At 44.0% G+C, this 26,313-nt stretch overlaps 1 protein-coding gene across 1 annotated transcript in view; it reads right to left on the reverse strand.

The window, feature by feature from the left end:
• Window positions 1-15,039: 15,039 nt before the first annotated feature.
• The window catches only part of IRAK1 (interleukin 1 receptor associated kinase 1), a 41,487-nt gene continuing 30,213 nt past the window's right edge, over window positions 15,040-26,313 (reverse strand). The window contains exons 11-13 of the mRNA XM_040405053.1: window positions 24,336-24,873; window positions 19,141-19,266; window positions 15,040-17,112 (exon numbers count right to left, since the gene is read on the reverse strand). Coding sequence (XP_040260987.1) covers window positions 17,057-17,112; window positions 19,141-19,266; window positions 24,336-24,873 — 720 coding nt within the window. The 3' untranslated portion in view covers window positions 15,040-17,056. The remainder of the gene's footprint in view (window positions 17,113-19,140; window positions 19,267-24,335; window positions 24,874-26,313) is intronic.

Genomic DNA, 26,313 nt, shown 5'->3' on the forward strand with positions numbered 1-26,313 from the left:
TACAACAACACTTAAAGGGTTTGTCCGAGATAATGAGGAACTTACCCAAAGCCAGGACTCCTGCTAAAATAAAAGCTCTTTAAAGTGAATGTGTCATCAGAAAAGGACCTATTGTTTAAATCACATTTTAATGTTAAACATATTTTTAAACCATTTTTAGCTACGTTATTTTTAATTTTCCATGTCAATAGTTATATATAAAGAGGACCTTTCACCATTCTGACATGTCTGTTTTAATAGCTTCATGCATTTCCCATGTAATAATTCTGGAGCATCTATTCTTATGGCTCTATGTTGTGCCATTACTTTATTATTTCTACTAGAAGTTATGAATGAATTGCTAGCAGTCTGCAGTAAAGGTACAGAGGGGTGGTAACCAGTTGGGGGTGTGTACCTGAAAATGGCAGCATTGATTGGATAGAACGAGACTGTGCAGGTACACACCCCCAACTGGTTACCACCCCTCTGTACCCTTACTGCAGACTGCTAGCAATTCATTCATAACTTCTAGTAGAAATAATAGAGGAATGGCACAACATACAGACATAAAAATAGATGCTCGAGAATTGTTGTTACATGGGGAATACATGGCAGGCATGTCAGAAGTGGTGAAAGGTCCTCTTTAAAAAACATACCATCCTGCAGTTTTCACACTGGCCACTAGGCCTAATAATAGGCGGCACTTCTTGGTCTATACAAATCACTTTACTGCAGTTATCTCATTGTCATTACAGGCAGGACTGCAAGGACAGATGTCACCTCTGTGCACAGATAACAAAGGATCCGCCATTCCTAATAGACGATTGTGAAAGCTTATCTATTCTTTCCATATAAAATGCCCTCTGGACAGGTTACAGAGCATGCCTAGAAAATGTTCCTATAGAAGTCAATGGGGTCAGCTCTTGTCCATTGTATCTATGGCCCATGTGACTGCTGTAAAGCATTTCTCCAAATGCTCTTAAAAACAGCTCAAGCAAAATGGCCGCCTCCATAATCATGTTCAGAGAATAGAATTAAGAAAATCCGTAATCATAAAATAAAAACAGGTTGGAGGATATGCACCGCTATGTGGTTTTAACTGGCAGAAAAAAATGTTGGTGATACATTCCCTTTAAATAACCCATTGAATCCCACTCCCCTTCCAGTGCCACTATTATGGTCCTCACCACTGGTCTGTGTTTACATGGCTGCAATGGTGACATAACTGTATGACCCACATGACCGCTGCAGCCAATCATTGGCCTCAGCTATATATAGAACTGATTGACTGCAGTGGACACAAGGAGTATACAGCTGTGTCACCGCTGCAGCCATCTAATCCATGTCAACACAAGCCAGAGGTGAGGGCTGCAGCAGTGACACTGGATGTGGTGGGGGATTAAGTGGCTTTAGGGACGTTTTTCACCATCTCGGCACCCCCTTTAGAGCAGAGCTGACTTTTACGCACACCATTTGTCTAAAAATTGTGTCAAATTTTTTTCTCAGTAGTTTTCTGCAGATGCAGCATTACCTCTTCTAGAATCATGTTTTGTGCTCAGTACATTAGCAGATCTGCTCTGCCACGATATCATTTATCGTAACTGGCTCGGACTGCAGCGCTAGCTGGCTGGGCGGCAGCAGCACATGCTCTCATCATCTGCTCACCTCATCCACAGCTGTCATTTCCTGCTTCCTTGGCATACTACCATAACACTGGGATGCAGCTGGAGCTTTCCGAATTGTATAAGAAATCAAGAAAAGGAAAGTTTCTAACCAGTTATTTTCTAGAGTTAAAGAGCTGACATGGTCTTATGTCCCAGGGCATGTATAAGAGAACTTGATAAAGAGGAGTCTGATTTTTGAATGGAACCCTACTAAAAAGCCCTTCAGTCAGGGGACAACAGATTCTCCATGGTACTTATGTCACATGAACGCTCTTAGTTTTTCTTAGTAGGCCTCACGCTGCTCCTCTGTCTCATTTTTTACTCCCTTTAAAAATGGCATTTTATGGATGCCTTAAAGGGGTATTCCCATCTCAAACAATGTGGGCATATCGTTAGGATATGCCCCCATGGTTTGATAGGTGCGTGTCCCACCTCTGGGACCCGCACCTATCTTGTAATCGCAGCCGGCAAACTGGTGGGTGGCAGTGTCGGGTCCAGCAACCATAGAATGTGTCGGCAGATAAGAACCATTTGGCCCATCTAGTCTGCCCAATATACTGAATACTATGAATAGCCCCTGGCCCTATCTTATATGAAGGATGGCCTTATGCCTATCCCATGCATGCTTAAACTCCTTCGCTGTATTTGCAGCTACCACTTCTGCAGGAAGGCTATTCCATGCATCCACTACTCTCTCAGTAAAGTAATACTTCCTGATATTACTTTTAAACCTTTGCCCCTCTAATTTAAAACTAATGTCTTCTTGTAGCAGTTTTTCTTCTTTTAAATATTCTCTCCTCTTTTACCTTGTTGATTCCCTTTATGTATTTAGCAGTTTCTATCATATCCCCTCTGTCTCGTCTTTCTTCCAAGCTATACACGTTAAGGTCCTTTAATCTTTCCTGATAAGTTTTATCCTGCAATCCATGTACTAGTTTAGTAGCTCTTCTCTGAACTCTCTTCAAAGTATCAATATCCTTCTGGAGATATGGTCTCCAGTACTGAGCACAATACTCCAAATGAGGTCTCACTAGTGCTCTGTAGAGCGGCATGAGCACCTCCTTCTGTCTACTGGTAATGCCTCTCCCTATACACCCAAGCATTCTGCTAGCATTTCCTGCTGCTCTATGACATTGTCTGCCTACCTTTAAAGGAAACCTGTCACCAGGATTTTGTGCATAGAGCTGGGGACATGGGCTGCTAGATGTCCGCTAGCACATCTGCAATACCCAGTCCCCATAGCTCTCTGCGCTTTTATTGTGTTAAAAAACAGTTTTGATCCATATGCAAATGACCTGATATGAGTCCTGTATCCGGAGATGAGTCAAGCGGAAAGGAGCCCAGAACCGCCCCACGTCCTCCGAATCTCCTCCTTGCTGGCTGACGTCACAGAGCTGGAGCGCCGAAATCTCGCGATGCGCGAGCTAGCACATGCGTAGTTCGTTTCCTGTGCTGATGCCAGTACAGGGAATGAACATGATGCCGACACTGCGCATGCGTTAGCTCGCGCATCGCAAGATTTCGGCGCTCCAGCTCTGTGACGTCAGCCAGCAAGGAGGAGATTCAGAGGACGCGGGGCGGTGCTGGGCTCCCTTCCGCTTGACTCATCTCCGGATACAGGACTCATATCAGGTCATTTGCATATGGATCAAAACTGTTTTTTAACACAATAAAAGCGCAGAGAGCTATGGGGACTGGGTATTGCAGATGTGCTAGCGGCCATCTAGCAGCCCATGTCCCCAGCTCTATGCACAAAATCCTGGTGACAGGTTTCCTTTAAGTCTTCTGAAATAATGACCCCTAAATCCCTTTCCTCAGATACTGAGGTTAGGACTGTATCACTGATTTTATATTCTGCTCTTGGGTTTTTATGCCCCAGGTGCATTATCTTGCACTTATCAACATTACATTTTAGTTGCCAGATTTTTAACCATTCCTCTAGTTTTCCTAAATCCTTTTCCATTTGGTGTATCCCTCCAGGAACATCAACCCTGTTACAAATCTTTGTGTCATCAGCAAAAAGACACACCTTACCATCGAGGCCTTCTGCAATTTCTCTGATAAAGATATTAAACAATATGGGTCCCAGAATCCCTGAGGTACCCCACTGACTAAAACCCTCTGTTGTCTGTCCCTCAGCCACTGCCTAATCCATTCAACAATATGGGAGTCCAAGCACAAAGACTGCAATGTATTGATAAGCCTTCTATGTGGGACAGTCTAGATAAGCGATGTCTACTGCACTTCCGCCATCTATTATTTTAGTCACCCTATCAAAAAAAATCAATAAGATTAGTTTGACATGATCTCCCTGAAGTAAACCCATGCTGTTTTTCATCTTTCAATCCATGGGATTTTAGGTGTTCCACAATCCTCTCATTAAGTATGGTTTCCATTAATTTCCCCACTATTGATGTCAGGCTTACTGGCCTATAGTTGCCCGATTCCTCCCTACTACATTTCTTGTGAATGGGCATAACATTTGCTAATTTCCAATCTTTTAATCTTTTGGGACGACTCCTGTTACCAGTGATTGGTTAAATAAATCTGTTAATGGTTTTGCTAGTTCGCGCTAAGCTCTTTTAATAGCTTTGGGTGTATCCCATCAGGCCCCGGTGACTTATTTGTATTAATTTTAGACAGCTGACTTCGAACCTCTTCCTCTGTAAAGACACATGCATCAAAAGATTCATTAGTCTTCCTCCCTAACTGAGGTCCTTTTCCTTAATTTTCCTTAGTAAAAACTGAACAGAAGTATTCATTGAGGCAGTCAGCTAGTTCTTTATCTTCTTTCATATACCTTCCTTCTTTTGTTTTTAATTTGGTAATTCCTTGTTTTAGTTTCCTTTTTTTTATTTATGTATCTGAAAATTGTCTTATCACCTTTTTTCACTGACTGGGCTAATTTCTCTTCTGCCTGTGCTTTAGAGGCTCTTATAACTTGCTTGGCCTCTCTGGCAAATTTATAACATTAGGCACAGTCATCCTCGTTTTAATTTTTTTTATAATTACTAAATGCTATCTTTTTGTTTTTAATGATTTTGGCCACTTCTGCTGAGTACCACAGTGGTCCCCTTCTTTTTTTGCTTTTACTGACAAACCTAAGGCAATTATCTGTTGCCTTCAATAGTGCCAATTTTAAGTAGCCCCATTTCTCCTGGACTCCATTGAAACTGTTCCACTCTGATAGGTTCCACCCTGATAGCACTAATCTAATTTTAGAAAAGTCAGTATTTCTAAAACTTTTGTTTTTGTGTGGTGTGACTCAGTCACTGTACTTATAGTAAACCACACTGACTGGTGATCACTAAGATCCCAAGCTTTTCCCTACAGTAATATCAGATACCAAATTCCCATTTGTGAATACTAAATCTTAAAGGGCCTTCTGGGTTGGTTCCTCAACTACTTGCTGTAGAGATAATCCCAGTAGGAAATTTAGAATATCTGTACTCCTGGCAGAACTAGCTATTTTGGTTTTCCAGTTTACATCAGGAAGTCTCCCATAATGATAACTTCCCCTTTCAATGTCATTTTAGCTATTTCCTCAACTAGTAGATCATCTAATTCTTTGACTTGGCTAGGTGGTCTATATATCACACCTACACGAGTTACCTTATGATTATCAAGCTGCAACGTAACCCAAACGGACTCTAAATTGGTCTCACTAACTTGTATTAAATTAGATTTTATGCTATCTATCACATACAGGGCCACCCCTCCCCCTTCCTTGCCTTCTCCGTCTTTCCTATAGAGAGAGAACCCTGGTATTGGTATATCCCAGTCATTACACCACCAAGCGTTCCTATTGGCCCACTGAAAATAGCCAAAATGAATGGGAATGCACCGCGCTTGCGTGGCCACCGTTTCCATTCACTTCTATGGGGCCAACGGAAATAGACGAGCCAGTGCTCAGCTATTTTCGGTGGGCCATACAAAGAAGGAATGGAGGGCAGCCGAAGTGGGACCTGCACCCATCTGACAATGGGGCATATGTGTTCACACATCAGTATTATTTTACTGACTATGGGTCAGTAAAAAATTCATGGAGACATGCAACACTTTGGCCCGTGATGAGGACCAAACACGTCCATGGACTTCTATGAGTCAGTGAAAATCACAGACACAACACGGATGGCATCCTTGTTTCACTAAAGACTGATAAGAGATGCTCTGGAAATTAATTTTCAGAAGAGCATCGTCCGTGGATTACGGACGACACACAGATGGTAAAAACGGACACATGAACAGCTTCACGGATGAAACACATACACTTTTTTCATGGACTTGAAAAATGACACGGAAATGTGGATGAGGCCTTATACAGTCCCTTGAAAAAGTATTCATACCCCTTCAACTTTTCCACATTATCTCACATTACACCAACAAACTTAAATGTATTTTACTGGGATTTTATGTGATAGACCAACACAAAAGCAGGTGTGAAGTGAAAAGAAAATGATACATGGTTTTGAAAATATTTAATAAATAAAAATCTGAAAAGTTTGGCGTGCATTTGTGTTAATCTCCCTGTACCCCGATACCCCTAAATAAAATCCAATGTGACCAATTGTCTTCAGAAGTCACCTAATTAGTAAATTTATTTTCAGTATAACTACATCTGTACTGTGAAAGCCTCAGAGTTTTATTAGTAAACATTAGTTATCAAGCATCAAGAAAACCAAGGAACACAACAGACAGGTCAGGGAGAAAGTTTTGGAGAAGTGTAAAGTAGGGTTAGATTAAAAAAAATCCAAAACTAAACATCTCAAGGAGCAATGTTTAATCCATCATCTGAAAATGCAAGGAGTATGGCACAACTGCAAACCTACCGTGACATGGCCGTCCCCCTAAACAGACAGCCCAGGCAAGGAGAGCACTAATTAGAGGAGCTGCAGAGATCCACAGGACAACTATTAGTTGTGTACTTCACAAATCTGGCCTTTATGGAAGAGTGGCAAGAAGAAAGCAAGCCATATGAACACCAGTTTGTAGTTTTCCCATGTAGGGGACACATAAAACATGTGGAAGAAGGTGCTCTGGCCTGAATGCAAACCGCGGAAAATAACACTGTACATCACCCTGAACACACCATCCCCACCTGGTTTTCACTAGAGCCTCTTATGGTGAGGCTAGACTTGAGCAGTTAGGGTAGTTGCCAGGGGCTACTCCAGAGCAATCCCCGGGACAGTGGCAGCTGGTCCAGGCGGACCAGGACGTACCTGGGTAGGTACCAGAAGTACACACGTAGACAGGCAGGTGGGGTCGTTACCAGGAGCAACAGTGCAGTACCGAAGGATGAGGCAGAGGCGTAGTCAGACAGGCAAAAGATCAGGGCAGGCGGCACAGGTCAGGCAATCCGGGTCAGCAACAGGAGAGACAAGGCAAGCAGGCAGGGATCAGATAATAAGCAGAGTCCAAGAACGAAGTATAAATCTGGAGCACACGAGAGTATCAGGAACCAGCAAACTCAAGGACCTTGACATTGAGGCCTCTTGGAAGAGGGCTGAGCCCCTTAAATACCTGCAGGAGAGCCAGGGACTGGAAATTATTATAATGCCGGAAGGAGCAGCCTTCTGCTGTCACACAAAGCACATCCCCTACACAAAATACGCTTGTGTGAAATTGCCCTTATGCATCTCAAGAAGAGAACAGTCATAATGTACAAGTAAATTTGAGGAAAATATGGGAGGCACTCAACTATCTGGTGTTCGCATGGAACCATATACCATATATGGGATTAAAAATATTATTTGTGTTAGTATAGTTAGTTGATATTCTACTATTCTTGGCAAATGTTCTAAATAATTCACATCACATAAGTATTGAAATATTGATAATTTACAACATTTACCAAGAATAGTGGAATATCAACTAACTATACTAGCAAAGAACTATTTATGCATCCAAACGGATTCAGGATTGATACATTGAGATAAATATAACCAGGAATCGGCATTTCATAGCCACATAAACGAGTTGATCTACTATAATGGGGTAGTATGTGAAATAGACATCCGTGTCCTCACAGGAATATTATAAAGGAACCAGTCTATGTGAAAAACTAAAAGAAGATCTATTGTTCCTTTAATAAGCGGATTCTTACCAAAGGACATTATTTTGTTGTCTCAATATTTATTTGAGACACAAATACTTGAGGAATCTGAAAATAATATGCTATTCACACTGAAAATACTGTGATATCATTATCTCAAACATCCAGAGGACATTGTGATATATAAATTTTGCCCATATTTTGCTTTTTTTTTATATATTTAATTTTTTGGTCTATTCTTATCCTTAATATTTTAAAGTGTGCTTTTTTTAACGTGATTTATTGTATAATGCCGCAAAATATTAATCATATTGACAAGTAGAAAATATGTACTCAGCAAAAGAAATGTAATATTATGTGGAGCATGCAGACACAATCCATTTATTGTCATTGATTTTTATTCATTCGTTTATTGATTCTCAATATATATGGTTCTCTTAAATAAAATTAAAAATTTTAATGGTATATTGTATATGGTTTATTGGTATATGATTCCATGCTAACACCAGATAGTTGAGTGCCTCCCACATTTTTCCTCAAATTTACTATATACCACTTGGTAAGGGTGTTACCATGGGAGAGTGCACCTAACTCCGTATATCTGTGTTGGTTGAGCTACTGATCTTACACTTTTTTAATGTAATGTACAGTCGTGGCCAAAAGTTTTGAGAATTACATAAATATTGGAAATTGGAAAAGTTGCTGCTTAAGTTTTTATAATAGCAATTTGCATATACTCCAGAATGTTATGAAGAGTGATCAGATGAATTGCATAGTCCTTCTTTGCCATGAAAATTAACTTAATCCCAAAAAAAACCTTTCCACTGCATTTTATTGCTGTCATTAAAGGACCTGCTGAGATCATTTCAGTAATCGTCTTGTTAACTCAGGTGAGAATGTTGACGAGCACAAGGCTGGAGATCATTAGATCAGGCTGATTGGGTTAAAATGGCAGACTTGACATGTTAAAAGGAGGGTGATGCTTGAAATCATTGTTCTTCCATTGTTAACCATGGTGACCTGCAAAGAAACGCGTGCAGCCATCATTGCGTTGCATAACAATGGCTTCACAGGCAAGGATATTGTGGCTACTAAGATTGCACCTCAATCAACAATTTATAGGATCATCAAGAACTTCAAGGAAAGAGGTTCAATTCTTGTTAAGAAGGCTTCAGGGCATGCAAGAAAGTCCAGCAAGCGACAGGATCGTCTCCTAAAGAGGATTCAGCTTCGGGATCAGAGTGCCACCAGTGCAGAGCTTGCTCAGGAATGGCAGCAGGCAGGTGTGAGCGCATCTGCACGCACAGTGAGGTGAAAACTTTTGGAAGATGGCCTGGTGTCAAGAAGGGCAGCAAAGAAGCCACTTCTCTCCAAAAAAAAAAAACATCAGGGACAGATTTATCTTCTGCAGAAAGTATGGTGAATGGACTGCTGAGGACTGGGGCAAAGTCATATTCTCCGAAGAAGCCTCTTTCCGATTGTTTGGGGCATCTGGAAAAAGGCTTGTCCGGAGAAGAAAAGGTGAGCGCTACCATCAGTCCTGTGTCATGCCAACAGTAAAGCATCCTGAGACCATTCATGTGTGGGGTTGCTTCTCATCCAAGGGAGTGGGCTCACTCACAATTTTGCCCAAAAACACAGCCATGAATAAAGAATGGCACCAAAACACCCTCCAACAGCAACTTCTTCCAACAATCCAACAACAGTTTGGTGAAGAACAATGCATTTTCCAGCACGATGGAGCACCGTGCCATAAGGCAAAAGTGATAACTAAGTGGCTCGGGGACCAAAACGTTGACATTTTGGGCCCATGGCCTGGAAACTCCCCAGATCTTAATCCCATTGAGAACTTGTGGTCAATCCTCAAGAGGCGGGTGGACAAAAAAAAACCAAAACACTAATTCTGACAAACTGCAAGAAGTGATTATGAAAGAATGGGTTGCTATCAGTCAGGAATTGGCCCAGAAGTTGATTGAGAGCATGCCCAGTCAAATTGCAGAGGTCCTGAAAAAGAAGGGCCAACACTGCAAATACTGACTCTTTGCATAAATGTCATGTAATTGTCGATAAAAGCCTTTGAAACGTATAAAGTGCGTGTAATTATATTTCACTACATCACAGAAACAACTGAAACAAAGATCTAAAAGCAGTTTAGCAGCAAACTTTGTGAAAACTAATATTTGTGTCATTCTCAAAACTTTTGGCCACGACTGTAGAAGTGTAGGGATAATGTGTCAACCTAAATGCAGCCTTTTATACAGAGGACTGTATAAACTGGATATCATAGCAAACTTTTTCAGAAATAGCCTGTTGTCAGCCTGTGTGTAAATAGTATGCAAATTCTCTCTCCTCCTGCTGAAAAAAAACAAACGGTCTTGTGTGTATTGTGACTAGTGCTCTATGAACTTCCTTTCAGCACTGTGAGAGTTAATCCTTCCCTTTTGCTCCCTGTCCAGCTGATGACTACAGTGCTGATCAGTCTCTCTATTTAGCTCGGCTGTGCACCTTCCCTGAGCTTTAAGGTTTTCTAGTGTCTAGTAACCAGCAAAGGTGTGATCTCTTCTCTGACTACCTGTTTACCGATTGTTGACCTTGGAACTGCTACCTAGAATATGCACATACTCAGCCTGCCCTTGGACTGTGATCAGATATCTTTTGCCTGATACCTTGATGCTTTGCCCCAGTGTCTCTGACCCCAGTGGGTCAGCTGCATTACCCGAGTAATACTTCAGGAGATAGTGGCATGGTTGGTCCCCTGCAGCAAAGTCCAGATCCCTGTACATAGGTTAAAGGATGAATACCAGGGAACTGCCAGGATGACTCCCTTAAATTTAGCCCATAATCAAACTTGTTAGTTGTCACAGTGGGTTCACACCCACTGTCCATTCCAGATTTTTTTTTTTATACAATTTATTAGCATCAAGCTAAGTTTTAAATACTCAGACAGCCCCTTTAAAGCCTGACCCATTACAGCTATCTAATGGGTGTCTCTGGTTTGGCAGAAATCACTTCATCTTTCAAAGCTTTTTAGACCAGCACTACACTGAGACTTTCTGTATAGCTACAGATTGATTTTAATTATCGAGCTACAGCTGCATATGTTCCCAGTAGGAAGAAGAAGCTACTGCCCGACAACTCTGGCAATGGCTTTTCTCCCTAAAAACAAATGGATGAGATAGTTGAAACCCAACTTACTCTGCCGCCATACGCTGTTAGGGTAGAGTCAGGACACATTAGATGTTTGGCTGCCGAAATAATCTGGTTCAGGTGACATATTTCTCGTGCATACGGCCAGCTTCAAGGAGCACTCCCACAATTTTTTTTTTATTCTCTGACCAGTTAAAAAGGTATCTGATGTAATCTGTAGTGAAGGTAATCTTCTTACCAGAGACTGTATTTGTGAGTTATAACCTCTTTTCTGATCCTCAGCTGTGTCATGTGACCAGCACTGACTCTCCAAATAACACAGCATCTTATGTATGGACAGGTGGTCAGTTACTCCATGTATTCCTATGTGAGCCTCAATGTCAGTCTCATAGGAATGAATAGAGAAGTTACTTCCTGTCCTGTGTCAGTTGGGTGTGTATCACTTTTTATAAAAAAAAAAAATTGGGAAGTAAAGTGATGGGGAAAAAAACAGCGAATCACCTATTTTTTTTTTTCCTTTACACCATTGACTGTATGGATAACTTTCATATGCCCATGATGTTATTTTTTTTTATAGTTTATTTTCATTTAGATTTTGGGGAAAGGAAGGCGATTTGAAATCTTTATTTTCTTATATTTTTCAAAACTTTTTTTTTTTTTTTTTTACTGTTTGAGAGGTCTCCAAGTGGGCCACAACTTTCAATCATCATATAGCAACTTGTACAGGATAATAGTGTTTGTTGCATTATTCTGTACAGAAATCACTATATCCCTGTTCAGTGCTGCCACCTGCTGGGCTGAACTTGGATATACTAATAATGAGCCAGGAAGCCTACTATAGGCTCAGGCTCATTATTGCAACAGGGCGCTTTCCCCAATCTCCACAGGGAGAAAAGTGCACCTTACCCGGTTTTAGGCTTCTCAGATGCCGTGGTCACATTTGATCATGGCATCTAAGGTGTTAAATATCTGCAGTCTGCATTATAGCTGTATAAAACAGCAGGCACGCGGCAGCTATGACGATCGCTCCGGAGCGGGCGCCATCTTTAACCCCTTCCCACATTATCATGTACATGTGGGAATGTGATGCCTTACCGCATTCCCACGTGCATGTACGCGATGGGATCGGGCGGGCGCAGTAGCTGCGCCTGCCCGGTCCGCAGCATGGGCCCGTCTGTTACTGATAGACAGGCCCTTGCTGCATCCGCCTGGATCGCTGTATGCGGTGATGCCAGCAGATTAATCCTTTCACATGCCGCAGTCAGCGCTGACCGCGGCATGTGCAGGGTGTACAGAGGGAGGGGGCTCCCTCTGACTCCATCATCGCTGCTGCCGCCGCCCCCCCTCCCCCCCCCATATGCACCCTAAAAAAGTACCAGTCATCTCATACAAAAAAAAAAATTAACCCCCTACATAAGACAGTCGCCCAAAAAAAAAAAAAAAAACGGAAACAACCAACCAAAAAAAGTAGTCATATTTGGTATTGTCGCATCCGTAACAACCTGCTCTGTAAAAATACCACATGATCTAACCAGTCAGATGAACATTGTGAATAACAAAAAATAAAAACTGTGCCAAAACAGCCATTTTTTTGTTACCTTGCCTCACAAAAAGTGTAATATAGAGCAACCAAAAATCATATGTACCCTAAAATAGTACCAACAAAACTGCCACTTTATCTCGTAGTTTCCAAAATGCCTTCACTTTTTTGGAGTTTCTAATCTAGGGGGTGCATCAGGGGGTCTTCAAATGTGACATTGCAACTTAAAATTATCCCAGTGAAATCTGCCTTCCAAAAACCATATGGCGTTCCTTTCCTTTTGTGCCCTGCAGTGTGCCCGTAAGGCAGTTTACGGCCACATATGGGGTGTTTCTGTAAACTACAGAATCATGGCAATAAATATTGGAGTTTTGTTTGGCTGTTAACACTTGCTTTGTTACTAGAAAAAAATGGATTAAAATGGAAAATCTGCCAAAAAAGTAAAATTCTGAAATTTCATCTCAATTTTTCTCTAATACTTGTGGAACACCTAAAGGGTTAACAAAGTTTGTAAAATCAGTTTTGAATAGCTTGAAGGGTGTAGTTTCTAAAATGGGGTCATTTATGGGTGGTTTCTAATATGTAAGCCCCAGAAAGCGACTTTATAACTGAACTGGTCCTAAAAAAAATGTGGTCTTCTAAATTTTCTTAAAAATTTAAAGATTTGCTTCTAAACTTTTAAGCCTTCTAACGTTCCAAAAAAAGAAAATGTCATTTTCAAAATGATCCAGACATGAAGTAGACATATGGGAAATGTAAAGTAATAACTATTTTTTGGAGGTATTACCAAGTAGAGAAATTTAAATTTGCAAATTTTTCAAAGTTTTTGGTAAATTTTGTATGTTTTTATAAATAAAAATGTAATATTTTGACTCAATTTTACCACTGTCATGAAGTACAATATGTGATGAGAAAACAATCTCAGAATGACCCAGATAAGTAAAAGCGTTTTAAAGTTATAACCACATAAAGGGACACATGTAAGATTTGCAAAATTAGGCTGTGTACTGAAGGTGAAAAATTGCTGTGTCTTGAAGTGGTTAAAGAACTGACATCCACCGTACATGTATGGTGGATATCAGGAAGGGGTTAATTTTCCATGTCAATATCTATATTTAAACAAAAACTATAAACTCCTGCAATTTTCACACTGATCACTAAGTTAAAAAAAAAGTGCCACTTCTTGGTCTGCACAGATCACTTTACTGCAGTTATCTGCGTATCTGTCATTCTAATCCTGCCTGTAATGATATCACCTTTGTGTATAGATAAGACATGATCTTCCATTAACAATAGGGGATTGTCAGAGCTAATCTATTCTTTCCTTGTACAATGGCCTCCGCACAGGTCAGAGTATGCCTAGAAAACTCTCCCACAGAAGTCAATAGGGTCCTCTCCTGTCGATTGTGTCTATAGACCATGGGGCTGCCGTAAAGGAATTTTTTTTAATGCTGTGTAAATGCTTTTAAGAACAGCTCAGGCAAGATGGCTGCCCCCATAGTCGAGTTCAGAGAATAGAATAAAAAAATTAAAAAAAAATCTGCAATCAGAAAATAAAATCAAACTACTAAAAAAGGATGTGTGAGATCTGGTTTTAACTAGCAGATAAAAAAATTTTGTGACACATTTCCTTGAAACACAAAACTTGCATTCGTGACCATCCTAAACCAATCTGTAACCCGAGTCCAGGTTGTCTTTAGAAGACCATATCTATTAACACATGCTCCGTGGAGACTGTAGTAAGCACTATGCACTGTTCAGGTTAGCTACAGCAATTCCTATTATAATGCACAGATTATTATTTTTTTTATTACACAGGAAGAATTTTACACCCATACGTACAATAGTGTGATGGTGGCCACAATGCACAACGATTTGGCTGACTGCATAAAAATGCTGGACTATGGTGTCCAATATTTAAAAGGGCATCATGTCAGCAGATTTGTACCTATGACACTGGCTCTTGGCAGCTGAAGACATCATTGTTGGTCCCATGTCCATATGTGCCCGCATTGCTGAGAAAAAGGATGTTTTCATATATGCAAATGAGCCTCTAGGAGTAACGATGCCATATGTCTGACCCATGAGTCATCATTACATGGGCCACATAGGAAGATACGCTTATGGAGGGAGCTATAGGGACTCCTAGGGTAAAAGACCTGGCATGGTGTCCCTTTAACCCCTTATACATTACCTGTCCTGCTGAGTTATGCGGTGATATATATATATATATATATATATATATATATATATTTCAAAGGTGCTGTGAACTGTGTTCTGTCACAGTTTATTTGTTTTTGTGATAATTTTATCAATGATATGGGCCTATTTTAATGTATATTTATTAAATGCCAAGTCTTAATAAGGTTACCCACATTATTTAGTTGAAAGTCTAGGAGCAACGGGGGCTTTGCCGTTACACCTAGAGGCTCAGCTCTCTCTGCAACTGCGGGCCCCCTTGCATTTTGATTCACAGGCAGTGTAAAAGTCATCATACCTGGCCCTGTCAATCAAAGTGCAGAGGGAGTGCCAGTTGCAGAGAGAGCAGAACTTCTAGGTGTAATGGCAACGCCCCCATTGCTCCTCAAGGCTCATTTGCATATATTAAAACTTAATTTTTCTCAACAATACAGGCACATATGTACATGGGACCAACACAGATGCCTTCAGCTGCCAACTGCACATGTAACAGGTCAATAAGTTTCATAGGTACAATACTGCTGACAGATGCTCTTTAAAGGGAACCTGTCATATAAAAAAGCAGTTCAATCTGCAGGCACGTGCTGTGGGACAGGAGGAGCTGTGCAGACTGATACATACACTCATTGACCAAAAAAAATCAAAATATACATAATGCACCAAGAAGAATTTGATGCAATCGATTGAAACTTTCTATGTGTGACTGTAATGATCATAGATGCAAGTGATTGCAATATAAAAGTGAAAGGAAACGTTTATTAGGGAAAACTGTATAATTAAATGGAGGCTCAAGGACCCTGTTGGGCCACCTCTAGCCTGGATACAAAATTAGATATGGTTGGGCATGGAGGTTCTGTATGGCATCCTGTGGCACATTTCCCCATAGATTCTGCACACTCACAGGTTGCCGAAGCTGGCGCCCCAGCTGGTCCCATAAATGCTTGATTAGTGATAAATCTGGTGACCGGGTGGTGACGGAAGTGTTGCAATCTGGAGGAGACATTCCTGGGAAACCCTTACAGTCTGTGGGCGAGCATTATCCTGCTGAAAAATGCCAGTTGGAAGCAAGAGGAACACATGTGGCTGTAGGATGTCCTCGCATCACTACTAGGGGTGACCAGTTCTTGTATGTGATGACTCCTCATATCATCACACCAGCAGTTGGGTCAATATGTTGCTCCAAGGCAGGATTGAAGCGCTCACAAGGCCTCCATACTTAAACCTGTCCACATCTTGGGATGCCAAACAGAACCTGGATAGGTCGGTAAAGACGATACGGTTCCAGTCGGTAGCAGTTCAGGTTTCTTCACGACACCACTGCAAAAGAAGGTGACTGTGTCTGTATGTTAATGCAGGAAATGTAATGGCTGCCATGACACCAAGTTTCCTTCTGCTAAGCACCTGGAAATGGTCCGGGCAGAGACAGGGGTGTAAGGAAGGAGCCACCTCTGTCTGGAGGGTGGACAATGAAACTGTGGGAGTTGCTCATGCGTGTATGTTCTCTCGTGGTAAGACCACACCTGTAACAATTTACATATCTGTCTGAGGGTTGGTTCACCATTGATTATAGTCAATAGGATCTGGCGGTGAACGGCAGTGTCCAGCTAGGCCGGATCTGGGGAACTCCAGCAGGCTGTTCTCTGTCAGAACAGCCTGTCGGATCAGTTAAAAAAAGATGCGAACCTACCCAGAGACATACCTGCATCAGGGTTTTGCAGCTAGCGGACATTATTCATTTAAACCTCTCCTCCTTTATGCTTTAGAGTCATGTGGGTAGGCTGTCAATCACCGAGTAGGACCACCCACTGGACTCCAAAGCACAGGAAGAGCAGTGATTTAAAAGTAATGTACCAGCTTTGTGGAACCTTTTCCCCAGAAAACTATATATCAAAGTGCTCAGCTCCTCCTCCTCCTCCTCTGTAATATGCTGTCTACAGATTGTACTCCCATTCATGGTGATAGGTTCCCTTTAAAAATATTCTAAAAATAATAAAAAGTTAAGACATGAAGCAGAGATACTCTGCATTAGTGAAGACCCTGGTCTCGCTGCCCCCCAGGCAGAGATTTACAGTTCAAGATTTTTTTTTTTTTACCCCCAATATCACAGACTACAAAATGGCTGAACATCAGCAGTGCAATGAATAATTGTAACAGACCAATATAAAGTACAGGACAAAATTAATTGTTACAGCAATCTAAAAGCACAACCTTCCTCTAAACACAATAAATACTAACACTCTACCAAAGTGAAGTTTTGTGCGATTTCCGTCGGCACAGGACTCATACCGGCCTGTCTCATGGAAACGTCAAGAGGAGCAAGGATTTAACACTTGGACGACAACTCCTGTGTGATAGGAGTCTGGAATACTGTTTATCTGGATCATCCGCAGGCTGACAATTAGTTGCAAGTCAGATCTCCTGCGGCTGGGATGAGAACTTTCTCCACGGCAAATCCAATGCGTTTCTGCCAAGGGGCTAACTGGGAAAATCATCACTTTCTTCTGGGTATCCTCGACCTCCTGAATGGTATTCTAAAGAAAGAGAAAAGATATTTTATAATGATGAACCCGTATATAAAAGACACCAGTTCCTTTAATCTGACCCCAGCACGACATGACAGGTGCAGTCTCGTCCGACGGATCCACTCAATGCAGTCACTACATGCTCCGTTTAAATCACTTAGCAGGTTCCTGCCCATGCAACGAATGCCGACTGATGACATAGTATGTAGATTGGCATTCATTTAAGGACCTTTAGGGGGGCAGAAAGCTGTCCGAACAAATGACCGCATGAACAATCAGAGGGCTCATGTGCCTGTTCGTTTTCATTGTCGGCACCACATCCTCAGTTTACATGGAAGATATACTGCTGATCATTTTTATATCCACATAAGGCTACTTTCACATCTGCGCTTTCCCTTTCCGCTATTGAGATGAGTCATAGGATCTCAATACCGGAGGAAACCTCTTCCGTTTTGTCCCCATTCAAAACTGAACGAAACGGAGTGCACCAGAATGCATTCTGTTCCGTTTGACCCACAATGCAAATCAATGAGGATGGATCCATTTTCTCAGACACACTAGAAAAAAAAAAAAAAAAACAGTTCCGGTACCCAATTGACTTTCCATCGTGTTCATGACGGATCCGTCCTGGCTATTTTAGAGATAATACAACTGTGCATCCGCTATGAACGGATAACTGTTCCGGTTGTATTATCATGACAGAAGCGTTTTTGCTCATCCATGACGGATCCAGCAAAAACGCTGGTGTGAAAGTAGCCTAAGCTGTTTGCCTGACTGTCGATGATTGCCGACAATGCAAGAGGCCCTTTAAAGTGTACCTGTGAGGTCAGAAAACTTTTGGCATGTCCGTAGTCGTGTCCAGCTCTAATCTGGTCTCTGAGCAAGCAAATTGGTGTACAAGGTCAAAGAAAGCTTACACTGCTCTGCTCACTCTCAGAAGAGCATTTCTACCGCCTCATTTCAGCAATCAAGGTCTCAGCACCAAGACACGTCAAAAGATTTATAAAATAGTAGTTACACTTTAAAGACTGGCAAGCGTGAATTTACAGCACGCAGTCCTGGTCCTTATATCTGCATGTTGGGATGTAGGTGTATAACGGCTGCTACTTTTACCTTCCCTAATTTCATGTACGCAGTGCTGAAAAGAATAAGTCAAGAATAATCAGCCGATTTCTGGAAAGCCGGTGTAGTTTTTCAGCCCTGTATCAATTTTTAAAACACCCACAACCCTCCCGCAGGACCCGTTAAGTGAAGCATACTGTGCTTACCTGCTCCACGACACTCAGGTCCTAGGGTCCAGCACTGTTTTCTGGACTTCCAGTGGCTGCATATGAACATCTGGTACAGATGGGGGTCATGTGAACTGCTGTAGCCAAAGGCTGGCTGCAGTGGTGACGTGTCCCCCTAGACAGCGCATCACTGGTCACGTGCTGCCTTGAGGGACATGTTACTGCTGCAGTGGCCCACGTGATCCCATCCGTACTGCATGTTAACATGTAACGCTGGAAGTCCTGAGAAGACCGCAAGGAGCTGGAACAGAGTGTCGGGGAGCAGGTAAGTATCCCTCACTTAACGGGTCTTGCAGGGGTATGTAAAAGTGGATACAGGCCCAGATAACCCCCTTTTAGGTACATATAACCTGATTTATGTGGAACAAAGAAATCTAGGCTTTAAATTTTCTGCGGAGCAGGCTGTCTGCTCTCTGGAAGAGCCAGAAGATCTGCAGAGCATGATGCGGAGGGCTAATTTTGAGGGCTCAGAGGGAGTGTACGTGGATAAGCAATGCTCCTTCTGCTGCCCCCCTGGGACTGAATCCTAAGCAATATTTATATATCCCCAAAAATAGCAAGTGTGAGCCAAGGCCTGTAACGAACATAGTGAAATCTCTCTACATTTCCCTAGTTTACAACACAGGCCTAACTAAGGGTTAAATTACACATATTCCTCAATGGGATAGGAGAAGGCTGAACGTGGGGTAAACTAGAGCAGGGACGGGGTGGCTTCAGGATGTACAGTCTTCTCTCCGGAGCCGGTTACCTGGACTGGTTCCAGAGTACAGCAGTTCTAGGCTGTTTATTTTCCCCTGGTCGTACAGCGCCAGCTGCTCCACAAATCTCTGTTTGGCAGGATTCACGATGATCTGGTGATGTGGCATGGAGATAGCTGGAAGAAGAACCAAGACGTTTAATACACTACACAGAGGCGAGTACTGGCCGCAAGAGCATTATTCCAGAGGAGCCTGATGACTGCAGAAAGCAGCGCACTGTGAGGGTTGTAGTGCCAGCCGAGGTCAGCACATCGGAGCAGTTCTGCCTTCTCAAATAACCAATAAAAAAAAATATTATTTGATGGCCTATTCTAATAATCATGTGCTAACGAAAGGAGAAAGGGGCGGGGGGGGGGGGGGGGGGGGGGGGGGGGAGAGGAGGCGGCATGCAAGCACAGAATCCCAAAAACGAACTAAAGAAACTAAACGCCTCTCCCCATCACATCCAGGCCCTACGGCTACGATTTACACACCCGACCACATGCAACAAGAAATTGATTTGTTTTTGTGAACGCGCCAACAATAAAGTGATTGCTTCTCCTTAGTGAAATTGATACATACAGAATGATTTTCATTCTCATCTGTGTCTTGTCACAGTCATATATAAGGGAAATCGTACGTTTAGTAGTGAAGTGGTCTGAACAATTCCGGATTATGACTACCAAACATTAAAAGGACATCTGTCAGCAGATTTGTACCCATGACACTGGCTGACCTGTTACATGTGTACTTGGCAGCTGAAGGCATCTGTGTTGGTTCCATGTTCATATGTGCCCACATTGCTGAGAAAAACGAGATTTTGTGAAACTCACCTGTAAAATCTCTTTCTCGCCGGGTTCATTGGGGGACACAGGACCGTGGGTATAGCTTGCTGCTGCCACTAGGAGGCGACACTAGGCTGAAAAAAGACTTATGCTCTCTCCAGGCTGGAGGGGGTATAGCCTGCAGGGGAGGAGCTGTCAGTTTGTGCACAAGCAGTAGGAGCAGTAGAAAACATGTGCCAAGTAAAAGAGAATGCAACAATAATAAATACTGGGTGGGTGCTGTGTCCCCCAATGAACCCCGCGAGAAAAAGATTTTACTGGTGAGTTTCACAAAATCTTGTTGTTTTCTCGCTGGTATCCTTGGGGGACACAGAACCGTGGGACGTCCTAAAGCAGTCCACAGGGAGGGAAAAAGATCCACGCCCATGGAATAGCACTCTCGAGAATGCTAAATGCACTGCTGCCTGCGAGACCCGGAGCCCGTAGCATCACTAGCGACGCCAAGGAACCACCTGGCAAAAAAACTTGGTGAACGTGCGCCAGGAAGATCAAGGCGCTGCCGTATACAACCGCGAAGCTGATGCAGGGTGAAACATGTATCTCCCGAAGAGCTGACCGCTGGTCAGATGTCCCGAACTCCGCTGGGCGGTGTCTTGCCCCGGGAGCGGAATGCCTAAGCAGCCGCCAACGGATCCACCTGGGACACCCCTTGGAGACCATCGAGCCCTTCCAAGGACCTCCAGGAATGACCAGGTAAAAGTCTGCACGGCGGAAGAGCTAGTTATGGACAAGCAAACCTCCGAGCTCGAATTCATTCTGATTGAGGGCTCACTCTCTCGAGTGCGAAGGAGAAGGAAAAGGAAGGGAAAACAATGTCCTGTCAACGTGGAAGGCGGCGACTACCGTCAGCAAAAAAAAGGTAATGGGCGGCGCACTGCCTTATGCGAGTACCTGATAAGAAAAACGTACGTACCAGAAAGGCACTCCCAAATTCGTTGGGTGGAAAAGCCCGCCCCCAGGAATGCCACCTTCCCAGAATAAAAAGAGGGGAAGAAGACTCACAGAGAGAGGGGACCTGTTCCTCACTGAAACGCCACCAAACGGTCATCTGGACGAAACTAGGTACCTGGCCCTAACCCTGGATGTAGATGACTTGGAAAAATGTACGTACAAGAAGGCGCTATCAACTCGGAAAGCCGCCGGGTGGAAGATCCTGCCACCCGGAATGCCGCCTTCCTAGAAATAAAAAAGGAGAAGAAGAAGTTCCAGAGAAGAAGAAGTCCCAGAGGTCGCTGGGACGAAGCCGGCTGCTTGCTACAACTGTGGAAGCAGAACCAAAATTCAGGTCCGCGGGGTCCTCCTCTGGTTAAAAGGACATCCCTTAGAAAGCGGTAAATTGGTAGACTAATGCCCCTAGAGCCTTCGGGCTTGTGGTGAGACTTCTAGCGAGAGAAGCTGCTTGAGAAAGAACTGAGAACAAAATTCCTGAGCCAGGCATGCCCAACTGCAGGCCAAAGAACCAATACCTCGGATAAAGGTAGAAGCAAAAAAACGATGTGAGCATCACCGGTGATGGAAAGCCCCATAAGTGATATATATTGACCATGTGGAGACACTGCCTGGAAGGGCAGATGACAAAGATACAAGAATACTCCTCGTGGAAAAAAAATAGATTCCGGATTCCCTAGCTGTACAACCCAGTGCTACCTGTCGAGTAGGTCGAAGGGGAAGATGGCCAGCCGACCCTAATGAAGGGGGTAATGCATATGATCAGTCCAGTACCCGGTGGGAAGAGAAATTCCTCCAGCTATGTAAGGGGGGAATGCTAACAGTAAACACTGCCACCAGTGATATTGCCATAACGTCCCCTATGAGAGAGGCTAATGTATACTGCCAGTACTGTACCCAGTGGAACGGGAATTCCATCAAGTACGGAAGGAGGGACGCGAATGGCTGGCACTGAGACCAGTGCTAGTGCAGTCAGTCCACCTAACCAGTAGTGGTGCAATGCCGCCTAAGAAAGGGGGTAATGCATACCATCAGTACAGCTGGTCAGTATGGATGCAATCATAGAAGATTGAACTGGATTCATATCAGAGTCCGCAGAACTGATCAACCCCTTTCCTCAGAACCAACCCCTGCCGGAAGGGAGGGTTCTGAATATAGCCTTATTGAGGAAGGGTGGAGGTGCGGAGGAGACCGAGGAGGAAACATGTCCTGCTCTGGCCCGCTTGTGCGCAGTTCTACCTCTCAGCATCAGCCATGGCAGATGCAGGCTGTGTCGGTGATGAAATAACAATCAAACCACCCAGGAGGTGGAATCGGCACCTCTACAGGACCGCTCACTGGATTGAGTGGGCGGTACTTAATCAACCCACAACCCCGGAGGGTGGATTGGGAACTTCCAGAGGTCCCCCATTGGATTGCGCAGGTGGAGAGCTGAAGATACTTACCCACTCCGGACTACTCACCTGCCTTCATCTGTGTTCTTCACCCTTGTGACATGGACCAGCAGAGCCACCTCTTCAGTCCCTGGCACAGGTGACAGGGACCGGATTGAAGGGCAGGAACAGCTGGCCCTATGGCTGGGGGGGAGCAGGAAGGTGAAGCCCTCCTGGTCCACTTTGTCTTCTTGTGGGAGGCAGAGCGGTGGAATAAGCGTCACCGGTCAGCCCCCCCCCCCCCCCATGGATGCAGAGCTCTTAGTTGCCCTGGACCCCCAACCTAAAAAGGACACTAAGCTAAAAACTGACATGCTCTCTCCAGGCTGGAGGGGGTATAGCCTGCAGGGGAGGAGCCAAGTATTTTTTCAGCCTAGTGTCGCCTCCTAGTGGCAGCAGCAAGCTATACCCACGGTCCTGTGTCCCCCAATGATACCACCGAGAAAATGATGTTTTATGCAAATTAACCTTTAGGAGCAATAGAGGCGTCGCCGTTACTCTTAGAGGCTCTGCCTTCTCTGTAACTGCCACGCCCTCTCCACTTTGACTGACAGGGCCTCGTTTACACAGCCTGGTCCTATCAATCAAAGTGGGCACGGCAGTTGCAGAAAAAGCAGAGCCCTCCCAGAGGGCGTGGACAGATGCCGTCAGCTGCCAAGCGCACATGTAACAGGTCAGCCGGTTTCATAGGTACAAATCTGCTGAGAGATGCCCTTTAAGAAATGCATTAGAAACATGATTTAAATAAACATATTGATGTCTTTATCATTAGGCTAGCCGTGTCACAGCCGTACAAGCGTCAGCAGGCTCTTATTAAACTAACTGGGACCACACTGTTTATTGTTAATGGCTCTGCAGTATCGTGGGTGCTGTGTGACCTTTAAAAACTAGAGACAGACTAATTAGGACTCGTAAAGGCTGCGCCTACTCTACCACAGCGTGGCCGTGTCTCAACATACCCTTAGTTCTGCACAGTTTTCGCTTGTTGAGAAACCACACCCCGTTATGACAGCCATATTTTACTCCTGCATGCTGCGGCCATCCATGATGTGGAGGAGCATGTGATCAGATGCATCACTCTTCATAACACACTGCAATGCTCCAAAGAACGCGCCAAAATGTTAATACAAAATTCCATCACAAAGCAAGTCAACTAAGGCCTCATGCACACGGCCGTTGTTTTGGTCCTCACTTCAATGGGGCCGCAAAAGATGAATAGGCAGTTATATTAATGGCTGTCCGTGCCATTCCACAAACTGCGGAATGCATACGGACACCTTCCGTGTTTTGCGGACCGCAAAACACACAACGGTCGTGTGCATTAAGCCTTAGAGATGGTCTTAACTTACACTCGACAGTCTAAAAGGTGCGCGGTGTATCATCCAGTTTCAACCACGGTGATAAAGTTGGGGCATTTTCACACCGACTAGACCAAGGGTCAGAAAACTTTGGCACTCCAGTTGCTGTGAAACTACAGCTCCCAGTGCGCACTCACTCGACTGTTCTGGTCACTCCTATAGAAGTGAAAGGAGGATTCTGGGAGTTGTAGTTTTAGAACAGCTGGAGTGGCAGAGGTTGCCGATCCCTGGTCTAGTCTAAGCCTACAACTTTCTGTAGCAATTCCTCCCAATTCTAATGCTAGTCCTTCTGATCATGTGGGTCCAGCGTTTGTACCTGTTCAATCAGGAGTGGAGCAATACACAGCCACAGCCCCATTCAAATGACGGAGATCAGCAGAACTAAACTCCGCCATTTAACCCTTTCTCTTCTGTGATCAATGCTTACAGAAGCATTCAAAGTAAAAGACTGAGGGGGGCCACCACGTTATAGGAAATCTCTGACACAACTGTGGCCCTACCTAGTATGGGCAGATGGCACAGGGTCCATTGAAAGACCTTGGGGCTGTTTGTCCCGATTTACTGCTAGGATGTCCGTCTGTAACAACCTCAAAAGATGGTGGCACTATATCATCACATTTACCTTGTGATTCACCCGATGCCAAGCTGCATTCGCCTTGTATGCTGCTACCTTGGCCGGCAGAAGAGTCAATGTACGAGGGTTCAAGCACTGTACTCCGGCACTTTAGGGCTCTTACATGAGGTGTGGTTCGTGTCTCTTGTTGGCCTAGGGATTGACCACATGTAAGTTCTGGTGAAGCAGCACTTTCATCTGGGACACTTTCATCACTCTCCTCAGGTAAATTTGGCGTCCTCTGAAATGTCCTTTCACTTCCATATGAAGAAATACTGCAAAAATTCACCAATTGGTCATCATAGGCACAGGGGCTGTAAGGCCTGACGCCGCCTGAAGCCGCAGCAACTCCTGGTGTGCCAAATGGAGTAAATTTGTCCGTGTTTTCCTGAGGGGTAAGTACTGAAGCCTCCAGACTAGAAAGCATATCCAGGACAGGAGGAAAAGAATCGTTTTGGTCGGGGAGAAAAGATCCCTGTCCATCACTGTGGTGTCCTGTGTCTGCGGCGTGCAGGAGGCTCTGCAATCTCCTAACGTCATTAAAGACCTGAAAATCCAAAGCAAGATAGAAATAAAACCACACCGTACAAGAGAGGTGACAATTCTATAGAACAGGGATGCTCAACCTGCAGCCCTCCAGCTGTTGTAGAACTACAACTCCCATCATGCCCTGCTGTAGGCTGATTGGGTATGCTAGGAGTTGTAGTTTTGCAACAGCTGGAGGGCTGCAGATTGAGTATCCCTGATATAGAATATGCATCAGAGGAAGCACATGGTGATGTCACAACCTGACAATAATACAGAGATGAGCAGCCTTACGTACCCACCAATTATCTCTTCCTGCAGAAGCAGCCTGTCCCTGAGAATTCGTGCAGGAAGAGTCTTCTCCTCTGCTGACTAACTTGTGCTCCCACTTTAAAGGGGTGGTGCACCAATTTCCAGACCTCTCAGACTGGCGGGACCCAGGTTGGTGATCATACTTACCTGATCCTCGGGTCCCGCCAGCCTGAGAGGTCTGGAAATTAGTATTCAACCCCTTTATGACGACGTTCGGCAACTGCAACATGATTTACACAGTTCTGTGCCTCAGCTGCTGCAGGACGTAAAACTATCCATGTTCTTTAAAGGGGTTATGCAACGTGGAAAACATGCCACCCAATGCCAGGGCCCTTCCTATAGATTATACTTACCCTGCTCTCCGGCACCCGCGTAGCTCCTAGTCCCCTCACAGCTACCACTGCATCTCCCCATCGCGCGGATCAAAACATCTGGCGAGAGAGGACAGGGGGGGGGGGTTCAGCCAATAGCAGGCCACGACTGGGACGATCCTTCCTAGCGTCACCCGCAATGAAGAGACGCTGCATTGGCCGTGCAGTGAGCAGGAGCTACGCAGGTTCCGGGGAGCAGGGTAAGTATCATCTATATGAGTGCCCCGGGCATTGGGGGGCATGTTTTATACATTGGATAACCCCTTTAAAGACAGAATAAGTGTTTTATATGAATCAGGGAGACAGGAATGTCCTCTTTTCTCTCAAAAAGAAGATCTGCAGTCCGTCTGCGTGGAACCTGCATTAATACAGTGAAATCCCACTAATCTGGTACCCAATGCTCCCGATCCAACATGAAAACAAAGTTGCTGTCATGGCATGCAGGTTGGTGGCCTATTTAGCATTAACGTCACAGCGTCTTATTTCCAATAGTCTGGCATTTTCTGATAGCTTGGCTTCTTAAGGGTTAGAAGGATGCTGGATTTTGGGAATTTTTGTCCAGGCATGACAAAGAAACCAGTGTAGGGGCACACCATTAATTATGCAGCATTCTCGTACATTTGTGCTGTGTAGCCACTAGTTGTAGTAATGATGTATTTGCTGCCCGCAATGGCTGCACGAAACGAAAATGCGTCTAAAAGAACCGTCCACTGCAAGGATATCCTGTGATATCCAACCTCTGATCCTGACAATGAAGGGGCCGCAGTCACAATGTTTTA

The sequence above is a fragment of the Bufo bufo genome, chromosome 8, assembly GCF_905171765.1.
Source record: "Bufo bufo chromosome 8, aBufBuf1.1, whole genome shotgun sequence".
Lineage (NCBI taxonomy): Eukaryota > Metazoa > Chordata > Amphibia > Anura > Bufonidae > Bufo > Bufo bufo.